General features: G+C 42.1%; 1 protein-coding gene across 41 annotated transcripts in view; it reads right to left on the reverse strand.

The window, feature by feature from the left end:
- Nucleotides 1-26,173, reverse strand: part of LOC107129614 (uncharacterized) — a 487,674-nt gene that overhangs the window by 294,248 nt on the left and 167,253 nt on the right. For 3 of the 41 annotated variants that reach the window (XR_012434184.1, XM_074038801.1, XM_074038799.1), the window contains one exon: nucleotides 1,988-2,220. The exons of 36 other annotated variants lie outside the window; for them this stretch is intronic. Coding sequence is in view for 2 of the 5 variants with exons in the window: in XM_074038801.1 (XP_073894902.1) it covers nucleotides 2,173-2,220 (48 nt within the window). In the remaining 3 variants the exon portion in view is untranslated. Of the gene's footprint in view, nucleotides 1-1,987; nucleotides 2,221-19,919; nucleotides 20,143-26,173 lie in introns of those variants that run through there. 2 more of the 41 variants (XM_065544370.2, XM_074038800.1) reach the window with 2 other exon arrangements.

Consider the following 26,173-nt stretch of genomic DNA (forward strand, 5'->3'; position numbering starts at 1 on the left):
CCATGTTGTCCAGGCTGGTCCCCAACTCCTGACTTCATGTGATCCACCCACCTTGGCCTCCCAAAATGCTGGGATTACAGGCATGAGCCACTGTGCCGGGCCGGAACTTAAAAATCTTGTATAGGTGAAGGACACCATTCATCCTCCTGCTGAGATGCACACATGCCCAACAAGAAACAGCTAGAGCATGGTTCTCTACCTCAAGACCCCTTTGGGTCATTCATTTCTCCCTTTCAGATTAATATTTGAAAGTTGTGGGGGAGAAGCAGGATATGGTCTCCAGGTATCCATTTTTATAGCACTTTGTTTTACAAACAAGATTTTCACCCTTCGATTAACTGAATAGGCATTCCACATGGAGTACATGCCTCATCCAATCCCATTTCTCAGCCTCTACTTACTCTTTTGTGTTAATGTCATTTTTAAGTCATATTTGTCTTCCACACAATTTGAGAATCAGGATAAGACCTTATAATATCTCTGCTGGATCATTTGTCTTCGACTTCAACAGAGTCAAAATCAAGCCGGGCACGTAATCCCAGCATTTTGGGAGGTTGAGGTGGGTGAATCACTTGAGGTCAGGAGTTCGAGACCAGCCTGGCCAACATGGTGAAACCCTGTCTTTACTAAAACTACATAATTAGCCAGGTGTGGTGGCACATAACCTGTAGTCTCAGCTATTAGGGAAGCTGAGGCAGGAGAATCGCTTGAACCTGGGAGGTGGAGTTGCAGTGAGCCGAGATCACGCCCCCACACTCCAATGAGTGTGACAGAGACTTCGTCTCACACACACACACACAGACACACACAACACAAAAAGTGGAGTCAAAATCATAATCATATGGTAGAGGGAAAGCAAGTTCTCTGCCCAAATCATTACCCTTTCTATATCCTACTGTACATTAACTTCACTTGAAAACATCAAACAGAAGTGAGAGGAGGTGGTGCCTAAGCCTATGGTGTCCAACCACCATCTATGGAATTGTGGTATTACATAGCTAAGATGGCGAGAGTGAATTACCAGAAACTCTGCACAGAATTAATACAAAAGCATTCTAAGATCAAACCACCTTTGCTAACCTGTGCTGCCCTCAATTTCATAAAACATAGATATGAAGAGTAAGGAAATTAAGGGAAGATATAAGTGTTCAATAACATTGATGAATGACTGAAGTTTAATTTGTACAGTGCTTAACCACTTGCAAAGTTATCGCCCAACTAAAAGTCCAAAGGATTTTGTACAAGCGCAGAGCACTGGGTGGTTTCACCAGAACAGAATGAAAGTAATGGTTAATGCTTTTCATGGCATACATTCATTAAGACGGAATTCTCAAAAATGTGGGCAGACTCTGAAAGCCTGAGGTTTTAAACCCTGAACCAGTGTCAGAAAATACGTCATTTGTACTGATGGTGAAGAATGGGCAAGGAAGTGAAATGAGACTACTATTTCCAGAATGTCACACTGCTTTTGCACACTCTCAAATAGGCATCTGCTTGTGTGGGAGCTGTGATTCCCTCTCCCCTCCCCACTGTCCTCTAGTATTGTTTAAAAATGACAGAAGAAACAATAGCTAGCTCCACAGAAGTCATCCTCACAAGCCAGATGTCAAGTGAGGGCTGGCAACGTTGGGGCCAAATTACAAGTGATGGAGGCGGAAACAGTGGTGTGCCCCTTGGGTGGATAGAAGGCTTCATTAATGTCTGTGATAGAATCATGAACCACAACAGTGAGGTATTTCTGCCTCTGGCCTTTTTTTGGTTTTTGCTTTTTTTTAGAATCAGGATCTCACTCTGTCGCCCAGGCTGGAGTGCCGAGGTGCAATGATAGTTCACCGCACCTCGAGCGCCTAGCTTCAAGCGATCCTCCCACCTCAGCCTCCCAAAGTGTTGAAATTACAGGTGTGAGCCACTGAGTCCACCTGCCTTTTTAAGATATGTTTGAAAATATCCAGGAGAGCAACTCAGAAGTTAGAGTTTTAAAACATACACATTTAGGCAGCTTTGTTTTCCATGCAGAAAGCCCAGGTTGGCTGATATTCCTGGAGGCTTCGTGCATCTTGGGAGGCGGCTGAGGTATTCCTTTTCTTGCTTTTAAGCGACTGACAGGCACTTTCCATCATCTTCCTGGTGGCTGAGTTGCTGAGGGATTTTTTTCCCCTCTTATAGTCCAATTTATGAAAATCCGCAGCTAGTTGGTAGCAGGTTAAGAAGCTCCAGGTGCTGGGGGAAGGAAAGCTCTCCATAATTAGCATTTTCTCATTGAAATATCATTATATCCCTGAAATATTACAACTTGAGTGTCCTTAATTTTCCACAGATTTTTATTTTGCAATGTGAACGAGATCCTTAAGCTCAGAGAAGAATCATTTCCTAGGAAAAAGACTAGCAACACAGATGCTCCATGCAACCACCTCTTTTAAAACACCAGTACTTAGACACACAGACAGATTTTTACACATAATTCTAAGTTCAACAGACCAGGCTCACGCACAGTGATGCACAAGAACGGGCTATGTGCCCACCCCTAAAGCGCTGCAGAAGCACACTCAGAATGAGTTCTGATGAGCAGGTGTTCCGGGCAGAGAAACACTTCTAGTCAGAACCGCCCTGAGTTTCAAAAACAGATTTTAAAGATCAATTTCTTGGTGCATGTTGTCTTTTTTTGTTTTGTTTTTGTTTTCTTGAGATAGAGTTAAGCTCTTGTCGACCAGGCTGGAATGCAGTGGCACGATCTTGGCTCGCTGCAACCTCCACCTCCTAGGTTCAAGTGATTCTCCTGCCTCAGCCTCCCAAGTAGCTGTGATTATAGGCGCACGCCACTGAACCAGGCTAATTTTTTGTATTTTTTTTTTTTTTTTAGTAGAGACAGGGTTTCACCATGTTGGCCAGGCTGGTCTTGAACTCCTGACCTCAGGTAATCCTCCTGCCTCAGTCTCCCAAAGTGCTAGAATTATAGGCATGAGCCACCGTGCCGGCATATTAGTAATTTTAATAGAGACGGGGTTTCACCATGTTGGCCAGGCTGGGGTCACGAACTCCTGACCTCAAGTGATCCACCTGCCTTGGCCCCAAGTAGTATATTTTGATGTAGCTTTTTGATGCAAATATCAGATTATTGTACTGAGACAGGAATATTTTGGACTGATCTTTAAAAACCCATAAAATTTTAAGCTGCTTTTTAAAAAACTACCCAAAAAAGACATCCATCAAACAACGCTTATTCTATACCCACTGGGTCAGGGCTAGGCTAAATCAAAGAAAGTTATGGAAATGAGTTGAGTACATTTCTTGCTAAATAAAACCAACGGTTACATTGTGATGAGATACATCTGGTCAATCCCTTCATTTTATAGGTGAGATTCAAAGGAGTGAGTGGCCTCCCCTGCCTAGAAAGTAAGAGAGCCAAGACTTGCTCATATTTCTTCTCTCTAAATCTATACCCTCTCCATGGTTTGATATTTCCTATGTGTCAGTGATATTTTAAATTCCTATTATGTGTAAGGTAGCTAGACTTTCTTTGCCCAGCTGGCTAAGCAGCATTAGCTGGTCTTTCACTGGAAGCCTTATACACTCTTCTTTTATTTTTATTTTTTTTTGAGACGGAGTCTCACTCTGTCGCCCAGGCTAGAGTGCAGTGGCCGGACCTTGGCTCACTGCAAGCTCCGCCTCCCGGGGTTACGCCATTCTCCTGCCTCAGCCTCCAAGTAGCTGGGACTACAGGCACCCCCCACCTCGCCCGGCTAGTTTTTTGTATTTTTTAGTAGAGACGGGGTTTCACCGTGTTCGCCAGGATGGTCTCGATCTCCTGACCTCGTGATCCGCCCGTCTCGGCCTCCCAAAGTGCTGGGATTACAGGCTTGAGCCACCGCGCCCGGCCTATACACTCTTCTTTGAAAGCACTTGTAGACTCTTTTTCAAATGCATTTGCACACTAATATGTGTATTAGTTCTTTATTGATACATAACAAATTACCACAAACTTAGTGGCTTAGGCAACAGGCATCTAACTCAGTTTTCTAAGACAGAAGCCCACCCAGCACATCATGACTGGGTTCTCTGCTCAGTGTGTCACAAGACTGAAATCTGCGTGTTGGATTGAGTTCTCATCTAAAGCCTCTAGAGGAAAAAAGCCCCTTAAAAGCTCATTCTTGTCATTAATAGACTCCAGTTCCTTGTAGTTGTAGGACTGACATCCCCACTTACTTGCTGGCTGTCAGCTCCTTGGGGCTGCCGGCATTCCTTGCCACACAGCCCCCTCCGTCTTCAAGCTCACAAAGGTGCATTTGAATCTCCCTCATGCTAAGAATCTCCAGCTTCTCTTTCCTCAAGCAGCAAGACAAAACTCTCTGCTTTTAGAGGGCTGGTGTGATTAAGTCAGACTCACCTGGATAATCTCCCGATCGTAAGGTCAATTATACTATAGAACATAACTAGTCAAGGGAGTAAATTCATCACAGTCACAGTTCCAGGGATTACTCAGGGTGTGTATGCAATACAGGTCTGGGAGTGAATCATGGGGGCCATGTTAGAATTCTTCTTCCACACAATGCTAAAAAGGGCATGTTCATATTTTCCCTAACTCTGCCAAACTAGAAAGCAATTATTCTGTCTGAAGAAAGAATGATGTAGTGGCATGGACATAATTTAGAAAAACCTTTCACAGAAACAAGCATGGTCTATGGCTTAAAACTTTCCACTTTAATCAGGCTAGCAGTGGGGTGGAAATCATAAAAACAGATAAAGGAGAACAATCTGGGGATAAGAATGAAATTGCCGAGTGGGACAGTGGGGGTGGGGTTTAAGGAAGCAGCTTTCACAACTGTGACATATAACAGACTATAAGAACATGCTCCATGAAGACTGTGTCATCTATGTGCCCCGCCCTCCATCTTTGGGCTAAAGCATATAGTACTAGTTTCCTTAAAGCAGGGACCACATCTACCAACTATCAAGGACAAGCACAATGCCCAGCACATACTTAGCGCTCCATCAACATTGATTCAAATAAACTTGAGGTCAGAGGGGAATGTTGACACATGCTGATGATTCTGCTAAATTAGTCAGTGTTCTCCCCTCCCCCAACAATGAGCACTTAGCCAGAAAAAAAAGTGAAAACAGAATTGGGAACTTCCTTTTAAAGATGAGTGCTACCTCAGTTCCCTTTATTTCGCCCCATCAAAATACTCCACTAAAATAAAACTAAAGGAGTTTCTCAGAATGTAGAAATCTACAAGGACAAGAAGACTGAGATGACAGCAGCAACAATATCATGAAAGCCAAAAAGCTGATTCATGGTAAGTAACTAGCATGATTTAGCGTGGATCCTAAATTAGCAGTGAAGAAAGCAGAACCATCCAAAGGCTTCCCAGGACCTCCGAAGTTGGGATTTAGGTGAAGCCCGTGAGCAAGGCAGACTCTCAGGCCCCATGCCAGACCCATTAAATCAGAACATTCAGGTAAACAAATCTCAGACATGCATACTCACTTTATTTATTTACTTATATTTTTCTTTTTTTAGAGACAGGGTCTCACTCTGTCACCCAGACTAGAGTGCAGTGAAGAAATAATAGCTCACTGCAGCCTCAAACTCCTGGGCTCAAGCAAGCCTCCTGCCTCAGCCTCCTTAAGTAGCTGGGACTACAGGTTCATGCCACCACCTTGGCCAATTTTTATTTTTTTGGTAGAGATGGGATCTTGCTATGTTGCCCAGGCTGGTCTGGAACTCCTGGCCTCAAGCAATCCTCCAGCCTCAGCCTCCCAAAGCACTGGGATTATTGGTGTGAGCCACTGTGCTGGCCCCATATTAAGTAGCACTCATTTTGTTCTCTTCTTTTTGTTTTAGGACCACTGAAAATTTCTTTAAAATTTTAATTGTGTGCCAGGCGCAGTGGCTCACACCTGTAATCCCAGCACTTTGGGAGGCTGAGGCGGGCGGATCACGAGGTCAGGAGTTCGAGACCAGCCTGACCAACATAGTGAAACCCCATCTCTACTAAAAATACAAAAATTAGCCAGGCATGGTGGCGCATGCCTGTAATCCCAGCTACTCAGGAGGCTGAGGCAGGAGAATCGCTTGAACCCGGCAGGCGGAGGTTGCAGTGAGCTGAGATCGAGCCACTGCACTCCAGCCTGGTGACAGAGCAAGACTCCGTCTCAAAAAAAAAAAAAAAAAAAAAAAAAAAAAAAAAAAAATTAATTGTGGGTGTATATCTATATCATAAAATTTACCATTTTAGCCTGTTTTTTTTTTTTTTTTTTTTTTTGAGACAGAGTCTCCCGCTGTAGTGCGGTGGCGCAATCTCAGCTCACTGCAACCTCCACCTCCCAGGTTCAAGCGATTCTCCTGCCTCAGCCTCCCTAATAGATGGGATTAAGGCGCATGCCACCAGTAGATGGGATTAAGGCGCACGCCACCAAGCCTGTATTGTAGCCATTTTTAAGGGTACACTTCAGTGGCATTAAGCACATTTGTTCACATTGTTTTTCTATCACCAGCAGCCTGCCACAGAACTCTTGAATTTGCAAAACAAACTCCGCACCCATTAAAGAGTAACTCTATTCCTCCACCCCTGCCTCCAGGCAAGCTCTAAGCTACTTTCCATTTCTATGAATTTGCCTATTCGGAATATTTCATATTTTTGAGATCACACCGTATCTAACCCTCTGTGTCTGGCTTATTTGAGTTAGCACAGTGTCCTCAGATCCATCCATGTTGTAGCATGTGTTGTAATTTCCATCTTTTAAAGCTGAATAATCTTCCATTGTGTGTATCTACAATATTTTGTTTATCCATTTATCTAAGTATGGACTTCTTAGTTGGTTCTGCCTTTAGGCTATTAGTTGGATTTGTTCTTAAACTTTTTTTTCCACATTTTAAAAAGCTGCCTTATTGAGATGATAGAAGCTTTTATTTTGGTTTCAGGAAAAAAATATACATCCTTTCTGGAAATATAGGCCTAGGAGTTAACTGAAGAAACTAAGAGGGAAGGAATTATCACGCTTTTGAAATTACAGGTCCTTTAAGACCAAAGCAATAAAAATAGCCACATTCACCTTCCAAGATAACCCATATCTTCTGTTTCCCAACATGGCTGGACTACCCTCATATTCTCAGAGGGATGAGAAAAAAAAATCCTCTCATTATCTACCAGGAAAAAGAATGGAGAGAAAGCCCATCTGAATTAGTGAAAGCACTGAATTACAGATTTTTAGAGCAAAGCAATTTTATTACTTGCAACCTATGGGAAGCTAACAAATTGTCTGAGAAGCCCTAGGCTCCTATTTTAATGAACACAAGAGAATCATATATAATTACCATATCAAGTGCTACTATAAAAATGGAGACTTCTGAAGTACTTGAGGACACTTGAAAACAGTTTATACTCCAGGATTTTTAACACACCAGCACCACTACCACCACCACCATCACTAGGACAGTATTATTTAGCTCCTAATTTGCAGCACTGAGAAAAGTTTACAAACCAAAGATAAGCCTTAGCCCAATATTCAGGATGAATGGGTTTTACATAATTCAGAATTTAAAATTCTTTACTATGAACACATTTAAATAGAAAACTGAAAATACTTGAAGGAAAAATAAAAGCAGACTTCCAACTGGCTGGTATATTTAAACTAAGTCTAGATAAATACTTAGTTTATTTATTTGCAATCAACGAAATTACTGAGAAAAGAAAAAAGGAGAGAAATAATTCCCATGACACAAGACAAGCTTAGGGGAAAGAGAAAAGCAGTAACATGACCAAATTCTTATCATAGGAATAAGTTGATCAAAGACAAAGGGAAACTAGAAAACAATGAAATATCAAAAACCCCAATAAAATCCCTCAAGCTTGATAATGTTTTATGTTGGAAGGTTGTCTATTATTCAGTTCCAATCCTTGACTTCAAAAGTACAGTAAGAGAGAAATGTCTGCAGCTTTGAATTAGTGAATGATAGCATACAAACAAATTCATCCTTTCTCTTTCATTTGTTTTCCCTGAACATTTTCAAATTGACAAGTGCTAGAATTCACCAAGATCATTACTTCCCACCTGGATTTGGTATCCTTAAAAGAAAAAAAAAAAAAATTCTTTTCTAATTTGTGAATATTCTGCAAAGATGCAAATAAACCAGCCATAAAAATAAGCACAAAGAAAGTCCTCAGCCACAGCACTTCGAGTCTACAGATATGGACAATTCTACATCTTAGACTGTGAGGGGTCTCATGTGTTAAAGAGGAGGTGGGCAGAGATCACAGATGCTTAAAATCCAGTTCCTATATCCTCGTGGCTCCATCTTGAGAGCTGTGTTCTAAACCCACTTAGGTCTGCAAGCTGTGCTAACTTTGATGTTATCAGTGGAGGACTAGGTCAAGGGAGAAAGTGAGCTATGTGAGCTATGAAAAAAAACTGGAAGAGAATCATCAAGGGAGAAAAAGATGAAGTGAGAACTAACAGATTGCCCCTAATTATTTCTTATCCCTCTAATTTTTGTTTTTATTAAAAGGAGAAAAATAAAGCACAGAAGCATCTCAGAGATACTGATTATTCTGCTTAATGAGGCATATATTAAACATCTTTTAATTAACCAAAGAATGGTATTAGCGCCTACTGCATGTTGCAGAGATGAGAATAATCTTTGGAAGTTAAGTTGCTCACCCTCAGAGGGCTTGTATTCTGTTCAGAGACAAAACCCAGTGTGCCTCTCTCCCTGTCCACAGCTCCTTTATGCCTGAGGCAACCCCCACCCCGCCCAGCTTCTTTTACACTCCAGAGCGGTAAGGCTAACATCCTAAAAGCATCTCATCTTGTCCTTGTGAGGGGAACAGGGTTGGTTATACAATTGATCCTTAAACAACGTAGGGGTAGGCCAGGTGCAGCGGCTCACACCTGTAATCCCAGCACTTTGGGAGGCGGAGGCAGGTGGATCGCCTGAAGTCAGGAGTTCGAGACCAGCCTGGTCAACATGGCGAAACCTTGTCTCTACTACAAATACAAAAATTAGCCAGGAGTGGTGGCAGGCGCCTGTAATCCCAGCTACTCAGGAGGCTAAGGCAGGAGAATTATTTGAATCCAGGAGGCAGAGGTTGCAGTGAACACAGATTGTGCCATTGCACTCCAGCCTGGGTGACAAGAGCGAAACTCTGTCTCAAAAACAAACAAACAAAAAACAATGTGGGGGTGACAGGCACTGATCATGTTGCACAGTCAAAACCCACATATAACTGTGACTCCCCAGAAACTTAACTTCTGTTGACCAGAAGCCTTGCCAATAAAATAGTCGATACACTCATATTTTGTATTTCATATGTATTACAGACTATTTCTTACAATAAAGTAAGCTAGAGAAAAGAAAATCATAAGGAAGAAAGAGTATATTTACTACTCTTTAAGTGAAAGGGCATCATTATTAAGGTCTTCATCTTTGGAGACTGAAACTTAGAATCCTCACACTGAGTAGGCAGAGAAGGTGGAAGAGAAAGAAGTGCTCTTGCTTTCTCAGGGGTGGCAGAAGAGGAAGAAAATCTGCCTGTAAGTGGGCCTTTGCCATTCAAACGCATGTTGTTCAAGATCAACCATACTGTGAACTCCAGATACCTTAGTCTTGCAAAGGAAGGCACTGGCCACAGGTTCAGCTCACACCTCCAATCATCCTTTGCCTTCTTCACCACTCTGTAAACACACCTTGTTCTTTCTTCCTTCCTTGTCTTTATACTTTGTTTTTAATCTTCTTAATCTCCCCTCTGGCCTTCCTACTCCTAGAAAAACCCTACCCACCCTTCAGTACACCAGTTTAAAGATCACCTCAAAGGCTTCTACAAACCTGGCTGTTATTCCTCCCTCCTTTACGTTCCTCTACTAATGATACTCAGAGGGCCACAATGCACTGAACCAGTGGAGCTGTCATTCTGCTCAAGGTAAATCTGTCTGTGGGCCTGTCAGCAGAAAAAAAGTTTTGTATACTTCCATCACAAAATGTGATGCAATGTATTGTGCTCAAAAAAATGTTTGCGGAATCCATTTAAAAACAAACCCCCAAAATAGTGTATTTCCTTTGCTCTGTGCTGGCAAAGCCTGGTCACCTCCTTGGTTCATGCCCTCCCTGAATCACCTTCTTGACCTCCACATCCCCTTCTCATCCCCAGCATTTCTGATCTGTGGACAAAGGCTGGGCATTAAGAGATTTTGGAGTCTAGGTCAGGGAATAGATGTTTTATTTGTTTTTATTTTGTCTTTTAGGATTTTTTGGTTGTTTATTTGCTTTTTAGAGTCAAGGTCTCGTTCACTGCAGCCTCAAATTTCTGGACTCAAGTGATCCTCCCACCTCAACCTCCCGAATAGCTAGGATTACAGGTGCACATCACCACATTTAGCTAACTTGTTTTTTTTTTTTTTTTAATTTTTTTGCAGAGATGGGGTCACACTATGTTGCCCAGGCTGGTCTCGAATGCCTGGCCTCAAGCATCCTCCTATCATGGCTTCCAAAAGTGCTGGGATTACAAGCATAAGTCACTGTACCAACTTTTTTATTTTTATTTTATTTTATTTTGTTTTATTTTGAGACAGGGTCTCGCTGTGTCACCCAGGCTGGAGTGCAGTGACTCAATCAAATCAAAGCTCACTGCAGCCTCTACCTCCCTGAGCTCAAGCAATCCTCCCACCTCAGCCTCCCAAGTAGCTGGGACTACAGGTGCACACCACCACGCCTAACTAATTTTTGTATTCCGTGTTGGGACAGGGTTTTGCCATGTTGCCCAGGCTGGTCTTGAACTTCTGAGCTCAAGCAATCCGCACACCTCAGCCTCCCAGAATGCTGGGATTATAAGCATAAGCCACTGTACCCGGCCTATTTTTAAGAGCTCACAAGCTGACTCTGATGATCAAATTTAGAAATCACTGGACTTTCCATCCTTTCCATTTTCATTAGTTCTAGGAGCCCACCCTATCAGTTCCTGCTTCCAGATCTCTGCCCATTTAATGATGGGTATTTACTTCTTAGATGAGCCTACAGCTTCCTGACTCACCATGTTACCTTCTGATTGAGTAATGAAAGGTGTGAATTCTTCCTTCATTTATTTTATGTGTTCAACAACAAGTATTTATGTAGCTTCTTTCAATAGCTAAGTGATACTTGGCTTCATATAAGATTGCCCACTAACAATTTGATCTTGAACTCTTTCCTCAAAGGAAGATTTTTTAAAGCATAGAGCAATTATGTATGATTCCAATTCAGGACAAAGTAGGCGGTAACTTACATTTTTAGCTCTTAAGTGGGTGCTCACGGCCATATGTAGCTCCTGAGTGTGGAGATTACATCCCAAATATAGAACAAGGCTCATCTATACAGTATAATTGTGGAATTCTAAGTCTCAGTCTCCAAGCCACAGAAACGAGGGAGCTATTCAGAGAAGTGGATTCCTTTAAGCAAATATTCTATACTTTCCCCCAATCACCATTTTGTTCAATAAATCAGGTTGCAACTGAGAGGACGCCAGACTCATATATTCTCCCTTCAAATTTATGTACTTGATACTTGCTGTTTGGTTTTTTGGAGGTTTCCTCACCCCAGAAAGGGTGGCAGCTGATCACCTCTTCCTGAACTATTGTTACACTTTCCCAAGTACCCAAGCCCTTGCATGTGACATGCTTGTGCACCTGGAATCTCAATTAGTTCCAAGCAATATAAATAAAAAAGTGGCCATTAGTAATGGATATAAAGTGGCAGAAGGGTAGTTTTCAAGGCAGTGAAAATACAGTTTTGACAATGGACACAGGGAGTCGTAACACCCGGCAGGATCTCATTTGGTCTGCACAGAGGAAAGCATGGTGTGTAAACTCCAGACGTATCTAATGCAGAGCACTTGTTCAGAAGCCTTAGTGCAACATCCGGCTTTTGTTCATGTCCATAGGCGTCTCTTAGAAAAAAAGAACCCAAAGCACATAGAGAGGAAGCTGCTAAAACACTGACTTCTAATTAGATCACTAACATCACTAGAGGAAAAGGAAAATGGATCTGTCTACTGTTTCCTTAAAATCCGCTACTGCTTTATCTAAAAGCTATAAATGACAAACATCCTAAATAGTGTACTGTACTTGGGTTCAAAAGTTCAGCAGTATCTGGAGAAGTGGGAGCACCCTCCCGGAGGAAGGACCAACCTGGGGGCTACAGAAGGGTTATTGAACCTGGCGCCTCCCACTCAGACCATCTGCAAAAGCTTAGGTCTTTGCAGCCATTCTGACCTTCAGGCCTAGAGTCGTTACTCAAACTGCACCTGCCCGGGATTAGGTTTCCTGCTAGTGAATGATTGTTTCTTTCCTTTAGTCTGCAAACAGCTGTCACGTGATCAAGTGGCAGGCCGAGTAGAGGGAGCTGGCCCCTTGCAAAAGAGCTGAGTGGGACCCCAACTTGGGTGATTCATCTCCTTCAAAAACCTGTTCCTGAAATGCTTTTGCATGTTTATATTGTTTCTTGTTTCAGCTCATAGATAATTAAAGCCTGTCAGAGATGGGGCTCTAACCTGGAAAATACACTATCTCTATACTCATGAGGGCTCATAAGGATGAATGGGGCTCATTGTCTTTCCCTTTTCCCTTTGACCCCAATGATTGCTAAATCTGTGGTTTATAACTTTGCAAAAAAATGAGGGAAAACTTGAAAAGGAATGCACTGTCTCCCTGTAACAAGAGATTACAGTTGCACGGCAGAAATCAGTTACACCTGCTGGCTAGACATTTTGCTAATCCAAATAATACGTCCACAGCATGCGTAAAATAACCTTGGACATTTTGACAGTAATGGAATAAAGTCTTAGAGGCATTTTCACTCAATAAACATCTTCTGGGGGAGGGGGGATTTACATAACATTTGTACATGTTATTAGGAGATTCTACCCGAGAGTACATTGGCATGCAAGGAAGTGCATTATTAAGGTTATTCACAAGCAAAGTTAAATATTACAAGAAAAGGGAAGGTTATTCCAGCCAAACTTTCTAAAAATAAAGAATCACGGCTTTCCCTCAAAAGAACAGTTCTATATTTAATTTAAAGAAAACGCGAAGAGCTATATCTATCCGAAATGCTTCCCAATGATTAATCGAAACAGTATTCCTTCTTGGATCAGAGTGAAACAGTAGGAATGGAGAACTGTCAAACCTTCCAGACCTCTAGGCGTCCAAAATCAATGCAGAGGTTAGAGTGTTGCTTGGCAGTGGCTTTCCTCCTGAGAATTTCACTCCTGCATATCAAGAATGCTATTGGATTTTTCACACACACACACACACACACACACACACAGACACACACCTTGGACATGCCACAAGTGTGTTCCTCCTGCTGAAACACAATTATAAGGCTAACAGATCAGATGAGGATGCATTCAGTGGAAAAGCAGGCAGGTTTAAATTGGACTGCAGAGTTATCACAGGTAGAGAAACAAAATTAGTTTATAAGAAAATAAAAAAGAAAGCACTCCTTATTACCCAACCACATCCCTCACCTTCCATGTGCCAGCATTGGCCCTGGGCTTACTAGGATGTTTAAAGGCCGACAGGAAGAAATCCTCATCTACAGCCTTAGCACTTAATGTGGGTAAATGTCAACTGTTGGTACCCAGGTGTTGAATAGCATCTGCCTTTACTTTTAAGCAATAAGACAAGATAGGCTGAATACTTGTGGGTGACTATTGCTTTGCTCAAGTGAACACCAAAGTGACTCTGAACACATGAGAAACATAATAATTCTTTCAAAATGTCCTGACTGAAGCACCTCATTTTAGATTACAAAAATAGATTTCATACATTTCAGCTAGAAAGAAAGAAAAAGAAAGAAAGAAAGAAAGAAAGAAAGAAAGAAAGAAAGAAAGAAAGAAAGAAAGAAAGAAGACAGGCGGATCAGTTTATTTTCTGAGCACAGTATTAATGACATGATGACATCACCAACAGCCAATCAGAAAGCTCTTTGGTGTCTGGTGTTCTAACACCATTTCATATTTATGGATAAGCACCAGAAGGGTGTCAACCCTAAGCTGCATTTCCCTCCCTACTCACTTCTAAATAAAGTGCTTGCTTTCATTCAGCAGCCAAACTAACAAAAAAAAAAAAAAAAAAAGCCTCACAGTAGCTCTTCCTCCTCATCCCAGCCTGTTTTCTGACAATTCTGAAACAATAAGTGGAAGGAGGGGGAGACTGGCTGGAACTTTGTGTCACCGCTTCCTGCAAAGCCGCTGAAGGCATTCTGGAGCTTCTGTTTTCAGAAGCTTGTCCTCATTGACAAGCCAAAGCCAAGACTTCATCTGCAAAACCGCTAAGAGCAGACAAAAGGGAGATTATTTGCAAAAGGCAGGCTAGGGGTGTCTGTACTCAGGAAATGGATGCAATTGTTTCTCCCCTCCCAACAATTTTTTAAAATTATTATTTACTCCTAGTACTTCCTCACCCTCTAAAGCACTTTTGAAGAAGGGAGTGAGAAAGTTAACCTTGCCCAGGTTAATCCGAGGCCAGTGCAGCCCCAACAGTTCATAAGTTCAGTTTCCCACTCCTAGACCAATAAAGGTCAAGGGTCACCAATGCACCCCAGGAACAGGACAATAGAGATGAAACTGTCACATCGATGATGGCACTCTGTTCTCAAGGCTGGTGCTAATTACCGGGCTGCTGCGAGACGTAATGGCCAGAGCAGGAGTAGGGCCCACATTTATTTTTGGTTTGATATCAACGATCTGTATTGAACAGAAAATAATAATGTATTTCAAATTTGAGGCGGCACAAAGGAGGTGTCTGTAGCATCCACGAAAAGTCCCTGCCCTAGACAACGACTCCACATTTCTGGCTCTTACAATTCTCCCCAAACCTCATCTACAGATGAATATAGCCCTTTTCTTTTTCCACATCCCAAACCATCTGATGCTGTAGCAGGATCTCTGGATCAAGCTCAAAAACCAGAATTATAACATGTAATAAAGATGCTTGGCCATGCTGCAAAGATGACAGAATTTGGCATGCTGGCCTGGAGCCAGAGTGACAGATCTTCAGCTGATGTTCCTTTTCTACAGATTTAACAACGTATAAAGAGAAGAAAATTAATAATCTATTCAGAGCAAGTTCAATGTCTACAAGCTTCCTTTGGTTTGCCTCTGATGAGCTCCCCACCCCACACTTTCCTGGATGCCAAAAACAGCCAAATGAAAAAACTGTGGCCTGTTCCTTTTCTTAATTAACTTGGTTCAAAGGTAAACTATTAAATAGATTCAAAGAGGGAAGGAGCAGAATTGGGATCCTTACTGTTTGGGGGCTATATAATTAGAATCACCTAATTTCTTTCATATACACCCATCTGAGCCAAGGCATAAAGATTCCCCCGCCGCATATGAAAGTGTACATATTTTACCCACAACCCACACAAACACATTCCTCTACCTGCCGAGTCCCCATACAAATCAGAAAGATCACAATATAAAGAAGAGACAGTTGTGTGTGGAGCAAGGAAGAAAGAAATCTGACCTCAGACCTCTAAATCCTTAGGTCATCTGGGGCTTAGGAGATGGAGGGAAAAAATTGTTTCTTTGTTAGATGTCTTATTTTAAAAAGGCACAAGAGGGGAGGGAAAAAAAAGAGTTTCTTTTGTCCCATATGCTAAGCAATGGGTGTTGTCATTTTGAAAGTTATACAAATTCACAAGACAAAATAAAAAGCCAGACATAAAAATCTGAGTACTCAACAAAAAGGAACAAATTAAAATGCAGTATGCTGGTACCATAAATCCAAAAATAAATATGTGGGCAAATGTTTCTAAAGGGCACTCTTCCCAATGCTCTTTCCTAATGCAAACGAAATCCGTTCCAAAACCTACCTATTAGAAGGCCCTCTTATTACTCTCTAATCTTGGTGCTCCATGCGAGCTGGCAGAAGGGAGAACTAATTTGGATCATCCAAAAATCATTTACATTTGGTTTTGGTTGCATTATATGAGGGTGGTAAGTTGGCTACAAATTTCCCTCCCTAATTAAGTTTACTTTAGAACAATTTTAAATTTTATATTCCCTCCGCACAAGCCAAGTAACAACTGCAGACAGTGGCTGGCTGGCAATAGCAAAAAGCCAATCATGGATTTTTTTTTTTTTTTTTTTAATTGTCATAGATAAGTTATCACACACAGCTAATCACAGTGACGGAATTAGCCTCAGCTCAGGGCGCCAGTGTTGGGAAGCATCCAGAGACCTAGATTTGCCAATAATGTCATCTATGTGCAAACAAAGGTGTGATGAGGTATGGTCAGGTGTGAGACCCACCGTGTGGAATACCACTCATCAAAGAGATTTCGTTTTTTTTTTTTTGAGATGGAGTCTCGGTCTGTCGCCCAGGCTGCAGTACAGTGGCGTGATCTCGGCTCACTGCAAGCTCCACCTCCCAGGTTCACACCATTCTCCTGCCTCAGCCTCCCAAGTAGCTGGGACTGCAGGTGCCCGCCACCACTTTTTTGTATTTTTAGTAGAGACGGGGTTTCACCCTGTTAGCCAGGATGGTCTCAATCTCCTGACCTCGTGATCCGCCCACCTCAGCCTCCCAAAGTGCTGGGATTGCAGGCGTGAGCCACCATGCCCGGCCAGAGATGTCTTTCACTCATTATAATCATACCCCTTACTCCATGTTTCATCCTCATAACCCTGATCCTTCCTCCAGTTCTTCAAAGACAGGGCTGTTGTTTACGTTTCTTAGAATCTTCAGCTCCCATCCAACCTACATATTTACAACACACCCACACTCAGAAAAGCCAGAAATGGCATGGAGAATCTAGACTCCAATTCTGATTCCACTTACACTATATCATAAATCACAAGGCTATTTAGAGAGTAACTGACTAGTGATGGGACCCAGTAGACACACGTGAATCAGGGCTAAGATTCTATTATTTAGAAAAAGTACAGAAATCCCTCACTGTCTCTGTTTAGATATCATAGGATTTGCTTCCTTTGCCATCTTTGTTATGAATTCTCTTTCTTCAATACAGGTCGAGGATCCCTTATCTGAAATGCTTGGGAGTAAAAGTGTTTCAGATTTTGGATTTTTTCAGATTTGGTAATATTTGCATTATATATTTACTAGATGAGGATTCCAAGTCAGAAAATTTGATATCCAAAATGCTTCCACAAGGCCGGGCGCAGTGGCCTCCCACCACTTTGGGAGGCTGAGGCGGGTGGATCCCCTGAGGTCAGGAGTTCGAGACCAGCCTGGCCAACAGGGCAAAACTCCATCTCCACTAAAAATACAAAAAATTTAGACGGGCGTGGTGGCGGGCACCTGTAATCTCAGCTACTCGGGAGGCTGAGGCAGGAGAATCGCTTGAACCCAGGAAGCGGAGGTTGTAGTGAGCCAAGATCATGCCATTGCAAGCCAGCCTGGGTGACAAGAGTAAAACTCCATCTCACAAACAAAAAACAAACAAACAAAAAAACCAATGCTCCCATGAGCATTTCCTTTGAGCATCACGTCAGGGCTCAAAAAGTTTTGGATTTTGGAAGCATTTTACATTTTAGATTTTCCACTTTGGGATGCTAAACCTGTAATACCAAGCGTTGGTATGTAAGCTATCTTGCATAGTATCTTCTTTACTCTTTTTCATCTCACTCAGGCTTTTGTTTTTTCATTCAGATCAATCCAATGGTTTTTTTTTTTTTTTTTTTTTTTTTTTTTGAGACAGAGTCTCGCTCTGTCGCCCAGGCTGGAGTGCAGTGGCATGATCTCAGCTCACTGCAAGCTCCGCCTCCTGGGTTAATGCCATTCTCCTGACTCAGCCTCCCCAGTAGCTGGGACTACAGGCGCCCACCACCACGCCCGGCTAATTTTTTGTCTTTTTAGTAGAGACAGGATTTCACTGTGTTAGCCAGGTTGGTCTCAATCTCCTGACCTTGTGATCCACCGGCCTCAGCCTCCCAAAGTGCTGGGATTACAGGCGTGAGCCACCGCACCCGGCTAATCCAATGTTGTGTTTTCTTTTTATGTAATCCCTTGTGAAGAATGCAGAAGCATCCTGTATACCTCTGAAATTCATGAAGGAAAATTTAGGAAAGAAAAGTATGGCCAGGCATAGTGGCTCATGCCTGTAATCTCAGCACTTTCGGAGGCTGAGGTGGACTGATCCCTTGAAGTTAAGAGTTTGCGACCAGGCTGGCCAACACAGTGAAACCCCATCTCTACTAAAAATACAAAAATTAGCTGGGCATGGTGGTGCACACCTGTAATCCCAGCTACTCAGGAGGCTGAGGCAGGAGAAAAACCTGAACCTAAGAGTCAGAGATTGCAGTGAGCCGAGATTACACCACTGCATTCCAGTCTTGGTAACAGAGCAAGGCTGCATCTCAATGAAAAAAAAAAAAAACAAGCAAAGAAAAAAATAAAAGTATGCATATGAGAACAATATCATAAAGAACAACTGTCTTTCTTTACCTGCCCCCACCCCAAGCAAAATTTCCTATAATCCTCACCACCAAAAAAGAAGTATGATTTGTGACAAATCAATAGTCAAATCAAATGCTAGTATTACTTTCATTGTTCATCTGAAGTGTACAATGGAAATGAAAAAAGCTTTGAGACTTTAGAAAAGAAAATTTGTTTTATTTTGTTTTGTTTCAGACGGAGTCTCTCTCTGTCACCTAGACTAGCGTGCAGTGGTGTGATCTCGGCTCACTGCAACCTCTACCTCCCAGGTTCAAGCGATTCTCCTGCCTCAGCCGCCTGAGTAGCTGGGACTACAGGCATGTGCCACCACGCCCAGCTAATTTTTGTATTTTTAGTGGAGACGGGGTTTCACCATGTTGGCCAGGCTGGTCTCAAACTCCTGACCTCAAGGGATCCACCCGCCTCGGCCTCCCAAAGTGCTGGGATTACAGGCATGAGCCACCACATCTGGCCTGACAAGTTTTAAATCTCATTTAAAAGACTCATTTTTGCGTGCCTCCAAAATTTTGTTAGGGAGGGAATAGGGAGATGCATATTTAAGCTACTATGAATCACTCATCTTCTTATAGACAACACATGATCAACTGCTAGTCGTCATTACAGAAAGAAGACATAGAGAAGATAAACCAAAAGACAAAATTATAAAAAGAGTAAATCCAAGGCCAGAGAATAAAAGGAATATATGGATTAAAACATCCCTAAAGCATGGCCTTCTGTTCTAAGAAGTTTCCTCTAGTTTGACAAGAGGCAACTTTATCCCTGTTCCTTGAATAAACAATGGAAACTTGACCCATTTGCAAAGCTAGAAGAGTAGACATGTCTGGGCCTTACCATTTATCCAACATCCTGTCCCCCAAAACAGGAAGTGAATCACAGAGCTGAGGAACTACTTTATCATTTTCAAAGGAAAAAGACACAGAACTCTAGAGTTAACTTCTTATTCTGAAACAATATGCTCCGAGATAATCAAGTTATTCATTCTGTTTATAATGACTTAAATTGGTTCTTATAAACATTTCATCTAAGCAGTTTGCATCTCACTCAATATGATTTCGTTTCCATGTAAAAATAAGGTCTCATAATGGCAGCAACAGATTCATATTCTCTCTCTTGTAGCACCAGTTACCCGTATGTGTCAGCAGAGAACATCTACATCAATATGGTTGAGATTAAAGGAGGACATCATTATGTCAGCATCATGGATTATCTTTTTCACACACAGGAGGAAGACAGAAATAAATGAGTATGAATGGAATATATATAAGAAGGATTGTCTGACATTTGCAACAACATGGATGGACCTAGAAGACATTACGCTAAGTGAAACAAGCCAGCCACAGAAGGACAAATATTGCATGAACCCATTTTTACGAGGAATCCAAAATATTCAAAGTCATAGAACCAAAGAGTGGAAAGGTGGTTTCCAGAATAGTGGCTGGAGGAGGGAGAAATGGTGAGGAGGGATTCAAAGGGTACAAAGTGTTTATATGCAAGATGAATAAATTCTGGACAAAATAGGGCCTCTAGTTAACAATAATGTTTTATTATACCTAACATTTTGCTAAGAAAATAGAACTTACATTAAATGTTCTTACCACAAAAAAAAAATTTTTAGAAATTTAAAAATAATTGTAGTGAGCCAAGATCGTGCCATTGCACTCCAGTCTGCGTGACACAGCAAGACTCCGCCTAAAAAAAAAAAAAAAAAAAAAAAAGGAAAGGAAAAGAAATTTAAAAATAAATCAATAAAAGTAGCAGAGAAAACTTCTGAAAGTGTTAAGTTTATAGTCTTGATTATCAAGGCTATACACTTCTCCCCAAATTCATCAAGTTGTACATGAAACACATAAAACATTTTGTTCTCAATAAAATGGTTTTTTAAAAAAAAAAAAAGTCAATATGGAAAACAACCGGCCTGGTGAAGGCAGGTTAAAAAGCCCATTGATTTCCTAAAATGCACATAGTGGTCCATACATTTAATGTCCTAAAGCCAGCCTGGTTTCCCTGTTATCTGGGCTCTTTGGTTCTCACATTCTCTCTAATTATAGTTACGCCACTAAACTTAAAAAAGACTAGGATATGAATTTCTTTCTTTTCTTTTTTTTCTTTCTTTTTTTTTTTTCAGAGACAGTTTCACTCTTGTCACCCAGGCTAGAGTGCAATGGCGTGATCTTGCTCACGGCAACCTCTGCCTCCCGGGTTCAAGCAATTCTCCTCAGCCTCCCAAGTAGCTGGGATTACAAGTGCACGCCACCACACCTGGCTGATTTTTGTGTTTTTAGTAGAGAAGGGCTTTCACCATGTTGGCCAGGCTGGTCTCAAACTCCTGACCTCAGGTGATCCATTCACCTCGGTCTCCCAAAGTGCTGGGATTACAGGCCTGAGCCACAGAGCCCAGCCTAGGATGTGAATTTCATAAAAACAAGAATTACTAAAATACTTATTTATCCATGCATATAATCCCAACTGACAACCATCAAACTGTAGGAATCTAAGAGACCTGGTCAGGGCATTCATACAACTTAATTGTTCAGTACAAAAAAAGATATCTGTGTTTGAAAGTTACCTTCTGAATTGCTGATGGGGAGAAAAATAACCCCAGGTCACACTCAGAGGCCTGGCTAATATTTGCCCACAAATCATCACACTGTAACACGAACAGCCAGTTGTCTGCACAAACAATTCCTCTAACCATTTGCCTCTTCTAATAGTCTAAAAATTCAGATATTAATACATTCTCAGATATAAAGTGAAAGAAGCTAGATGCAGTGGTTTATGCCTGTAATCCCAGCACTTTGGGAGGCCAAGGTGGAAGGATCACTTAAGACCAAGAGCTCCAGATTCGCCTCGGCAACACAGCAAGACCCCGTCTCTATAAAAATTAAAAATAAATAAATAAATAATTAGCTAGGCCTGGTGGTGCACAACTGTAGTCCCATCTACTCAGGAGGCTGAGGCAGGAGAATCACTTGAGCCCAGGAGCTGGAGGTTGCAGTGAGCTATGAGCACCGCTACACTCCAGCTTGGGCAACAGAGACCCATCTCAAAAATAAAGTAAATTAAGATAAAATAAAAGAAGCTTGCATTATATTAACAATACTTCGTTATCCATTGAGTATTAGTGACGGTTTCCTTAAAATCGGGGTCACATTTTGAGTAACGGAAGAAAACCTCATACATTGAAAGAAATATTAATGCTCATCAGTGACATTCTCAGGGCTGCTCATAGGGCTGGGCAAGATGTCCCCTACACAATCATGCCCAAACCAGGGCGTGAGTGGGGACACACAGCCAGCCCTCATCTGCTTGCCAAACCACATGCTCTGAAGCCAAAAGGGACACCGTTTTCTTTTTATTTTTTCTTTTTATTTTTTGAGACGGAATCTCGCTCTGTCGCCCAGGCTGGACTGCAGTGGCCAGATCTCGGCTCACTGAAAGCTCCCCCTCCCGGGTTCCCGCCATTCTCCTGCCTCAGCCTCCCAAGTAGCTGGGACTACAGGCGCCCGCCACCATGCCCGGCTAATTTTTTTGTATTTTTTTAGTAGAGACGGGGTTTCACTGTGTTAGCCAGGATGGTCTCAATCTCCTGACCTCGTGATCCGCCCGCCTCGGCCTCCCAGAGTGCTGGGATTACAGGCGTGAGCCACCGCGCCCAGCCAGGAACACCTTTTTCTAATTCATTATAGGTGTTTGCAACTCCGTAACCTAAGCAGCATAACTGTTATTGTTGCTGAGGATGTCTGTAGTCAGATTACAAATGTATATATATACAGGCATATATATTATATATGTGTATGTATGCACACACGTGTTTATATAAATGATATATTACTTCAATATCTATCAATCTGCACCCATCCGCTCAAATGTTGTAGTGCATGTATGTGAAAGCTGAGCTTTTCAGACCGGGCGTGGTGGCTCACGCCTGTAATCCCAGCACTTTGGGAGGCCGAGGCAGGCGGATCACGAGGTCAGGAGATCGAGACCATCCTATCTAACACGGTGAAACCCTGTCCCTACTAAAAATATAAAAACAAAATTAGCCGGGTGTGGTGGCGGGCACCTGTAGTCCCAGCTACTCAGGAGGCTGAGACAGGAGAATGGCCTGAACCTGGGAGGCGGAACTTGCAGTGAGCCGAGATCGCGCCACTGCACTCCAGCCTGGGCAACAAGGCCAGGCTCCATCTCAAAAAACAAAACAAAACAAAAAAGAAAGCTGAGCTTTTCACTTAGTACCTAGCAGAATCTCCACAAACAGTTCCTCAGTCTGGACTGTTTGGATTAAGGAAGAAGGGAGGGAAGAAAATACACCCAGGAGGCTTGGCGCGGTGGCTCACGCCTGTAATCTCAGCACTTTGGGAGGCCAAGGTGGGCAAATCACTTGAGCTCAAGAGTTCAAGACCAGTGTGGGCAACATGGTGAAACCCTCTCTCTACCAAAAATAAAAAAAATTAGCCAGGAGTGGTGGGGTGCACCTGTGGTGGTCCCAGCTAGTCGGGAGGCTTAAGTGGGAGGATTACTTGAGCCCTGGAGTCTGCTGTAAGCTGATATCACACCACTGCACTCCAGCCTGGGTGACAGAGTGAGACCTCACCTCTTAAGAAAGGAAGGGGAAGGGGAAGGGGAAGGGGAGGGAAGGGAAGGGAAGGGAAAATACACCCAGAAGAGGTGATGAAAATGGAGAGAATATGGCGAAAAGAGCCAATATGAGGTAAAAAGGGGAAGAACAATAGAATGAATATCTCTGAACACTGTAAAGGGAGGACAAGGTTGGCCAACTTGACCCTCACAAGGTTATCTTTAGCTTTCATTCCATTAACCTGTGGGCTAAGTCATTTAGGTGATTTAAGTATGGAGTACTAAAGAAGCCAGAGCCATGGGTTCATCCATATGTGAATCATGCTGTTTCTGTTGCAAGGCCGTAGATTTTGTGCTTAACTCAAATTAGCATCTTGCATATGCTTCCTGCCAGTCACAAGGGAGGTCGGAGCCAGAGAATGGGGATGTATCTGCAGAAATCAATCATCATTACTGCAAGGAAAAAAAAAAATTCTCTAGGTATCTGCTCTCCCTACAGTGGTCCTTGAGGATCAACGTTACACAGGAATGAAAGAACATTATTAAATGAAGATTGCAGCAGCTCGATGGCCAGTCCCATGCTGTACTGCACCCTCATGGATATGCCTATCATTTCTCTTGCTCTGAGGTTGGAGGAAAGGGACCTGCTTGAGGTTTTAAGCATTTGCATATTTATATTGAGTTCATTATCATGAGCCCCAAACATTTTTGCTTCCCCGCAGGACATTTAGATAAACAAGGCTAGAAAATTATCCTGAAATTGAGAAGAAAATGTTTTCTAATGTTCAAACAGACACCCTCCGAAATTAAATATCACTCACATTCATACTCTGTTTTTTCTCCAAACTCCTGGAGTGATTGCCTTATATTAAAGTCTAATGTCCCTGAAGTATTAAGTAAACCAAGCAGTTTGGGTACTGTAACAACAATAATCACTAGCTTTGCTTCTTTATTAGTGGCTTTATAGAGAAACTACATTTTTTTAAATGAAAAAGTTTGCTTCAGGCTCAATTCTTGCATACCAAGCTTCAGTTTGTGGTGAAATTTAACAGTCTCGTTATAAACCCTCGAATGTTGGGAATTACGATGATGGAAATGCTGACACAACATTAGCCACAGCTGGCACTGCAAAAATGCTTTTAAATACGTAGACTCTCCCCTATGAAGTCAGTCCCCAGAGCCTAGAACTTTGTGATTTTAAACCATTAAAGTGAAATCGCCAAGAGTGAAAACCATAGGGAGGGCTGGAATCGTAGGCTTCTAACTAAAGGCATTCAGTATTGACTACGAAAAGTTCTAAAAAGCACTTGCCAGACTTGTTTCTAAATTATCAGAGGAAGGAAAGAAATACCAAGCATTCATGTATGAAAAAACTTGATAGTGCCACTTGTCATAATGAAAGAAAGAGAAAGACAAAAACAGAAAAAACCTGTGATATTTGACACTCAGAGGTCAATGGCCAAACAAAAACATCAGTCTATTTATGTTAAATTTTACATGTTTCTGTCAATTTAAATGTGAATGCGTGGAAAGGAAGGAACTGCATGGAAAATGACTATTAGACAACAAAACTAGAATCTCCTTAGAGAAGATACCCCAACCCAAATAAATTATACCCTTCAAAGACTAGGGTATGTGTATTCTTTAAGGAAAAAAAATGCAGAGGCAAGTAAAAACCAGTTGTTTTGGGGTCTTAATAATCAATAGCTCTCAAAGATCCAATTTCTATAAACCACACTAATTTTGTAGACTGGCAGCTGTTTTCACTATAACCTTTTTTACCGTATCATAAACTATATCATTAGTCTTTTTCAGGCACATCTTTGGTCCCAAGGCTGGACTAAGCAACAAAACAAGAGGGATGTTGGCCAGGTGCCATGGCTCACACCTGTAATTCCAACACCTTGAGAGGCCAAGGTGGGCAGATCACCAGAGGTCAGGAGTTCAAGACCAGCCTGGCCAACATGGTGAAACCCCATCTCTACCAAAAAATACAAAAATTAGCCGGGTGATGGTGGATGCCTATAATCCTAGCTACTCAGGAGGCTGCAGCAGGAAGAATAGCTTGGAGGTGGAGGCTGGAGTGAGCCAAGATCACACCACTGCATTCCAGCCTGAGCAACAGAGCAAGACTCTGTCTCCAAACAAAAAAAAGCAAGAGGCATGCTATATGTCTGAAAGTGTATGGGTTTCCCACACCACACCCCAATTAAGCTTATTCAGCAAAGATATGGAGCTACAACGTAACTAATATTATCTTCAATAATTAAAACTATCATACCTTAAAGGAGCCCTGAATATTATGGGAGTAAAACTCACTTAGAAACACGGAGAAGAAGCCCACATATATATCATCCTGTATGTGGAAATTCTATGTACTCCCTGGGCAACAATCTCTACCACTTGAACGGCTTCAACTACCATCCATATGTGAATGATTCCCTAATGCTCATCTCTAGGAGATGGTTCTCCTAAATTAAATCATATCTGTATATACCCAATCTCCATTGACAGGCATGACAGGAAACCAAATGTCAGCATGCCCAAACCAGAAGCCACAGCCTAGCCACCCACCCCACTGAAATCCCCAACTTGATAAATGATAACACCATTTACCTAGCAAAAACCATCTTTTGTTATCTTTAATCTCCCTTTATTCTCTTTAATTCCCCCAATGCTATCACTCATTGTATCATTTCACTTCATAATAACTCCTCTCACCCATGTCTACCACATACCATGCTGTATTTCATCAAAATTTTTCAACTAGAACATTACAATAGAAACTTCAGTGGTTCTCAGCTGTCTCAAGCTCCTTCAATCTGCCATTAAAGTCCTATGAGAGTTTAGTTTTGGGGTTTTTGTTTGTTTGTTTGATACAGAGTCTCACTCTGTCACCCAGGCTGGAGTGCAGTGGAGAGATCTCGGCTTACTGCAATTTCTGCCTCCTAGGTTCCAGCAATTCTCCGGCCTCAGCCTCCCAAGTAGCTGGGATTATGGATGCCCACCACCACGCCTGGCTAATTTTTGTATTTTTAGTAGAGACACGGCTTCACTATGTTGGCCAGGCTGGTCTCAAACTCCTGACCTCAGGTGATCTGCCCACCTCAGCCTCCCAAAGTGCTGGGATTACAGGTGTAAG

Source organism: Macaca fascicularis, chromosome 4, assembly GCF_037993035.2.
Source record: "Macaca fascicularis isolate 582-1 chromosome 4, T2T-MFA8v1.1".
Taxonomy (NCBI): Eukaryota; Metazoa; Chordata; class Mammalia; order Primates; family Cercopithecidae; genus Macaca; species Macaca fascicularis.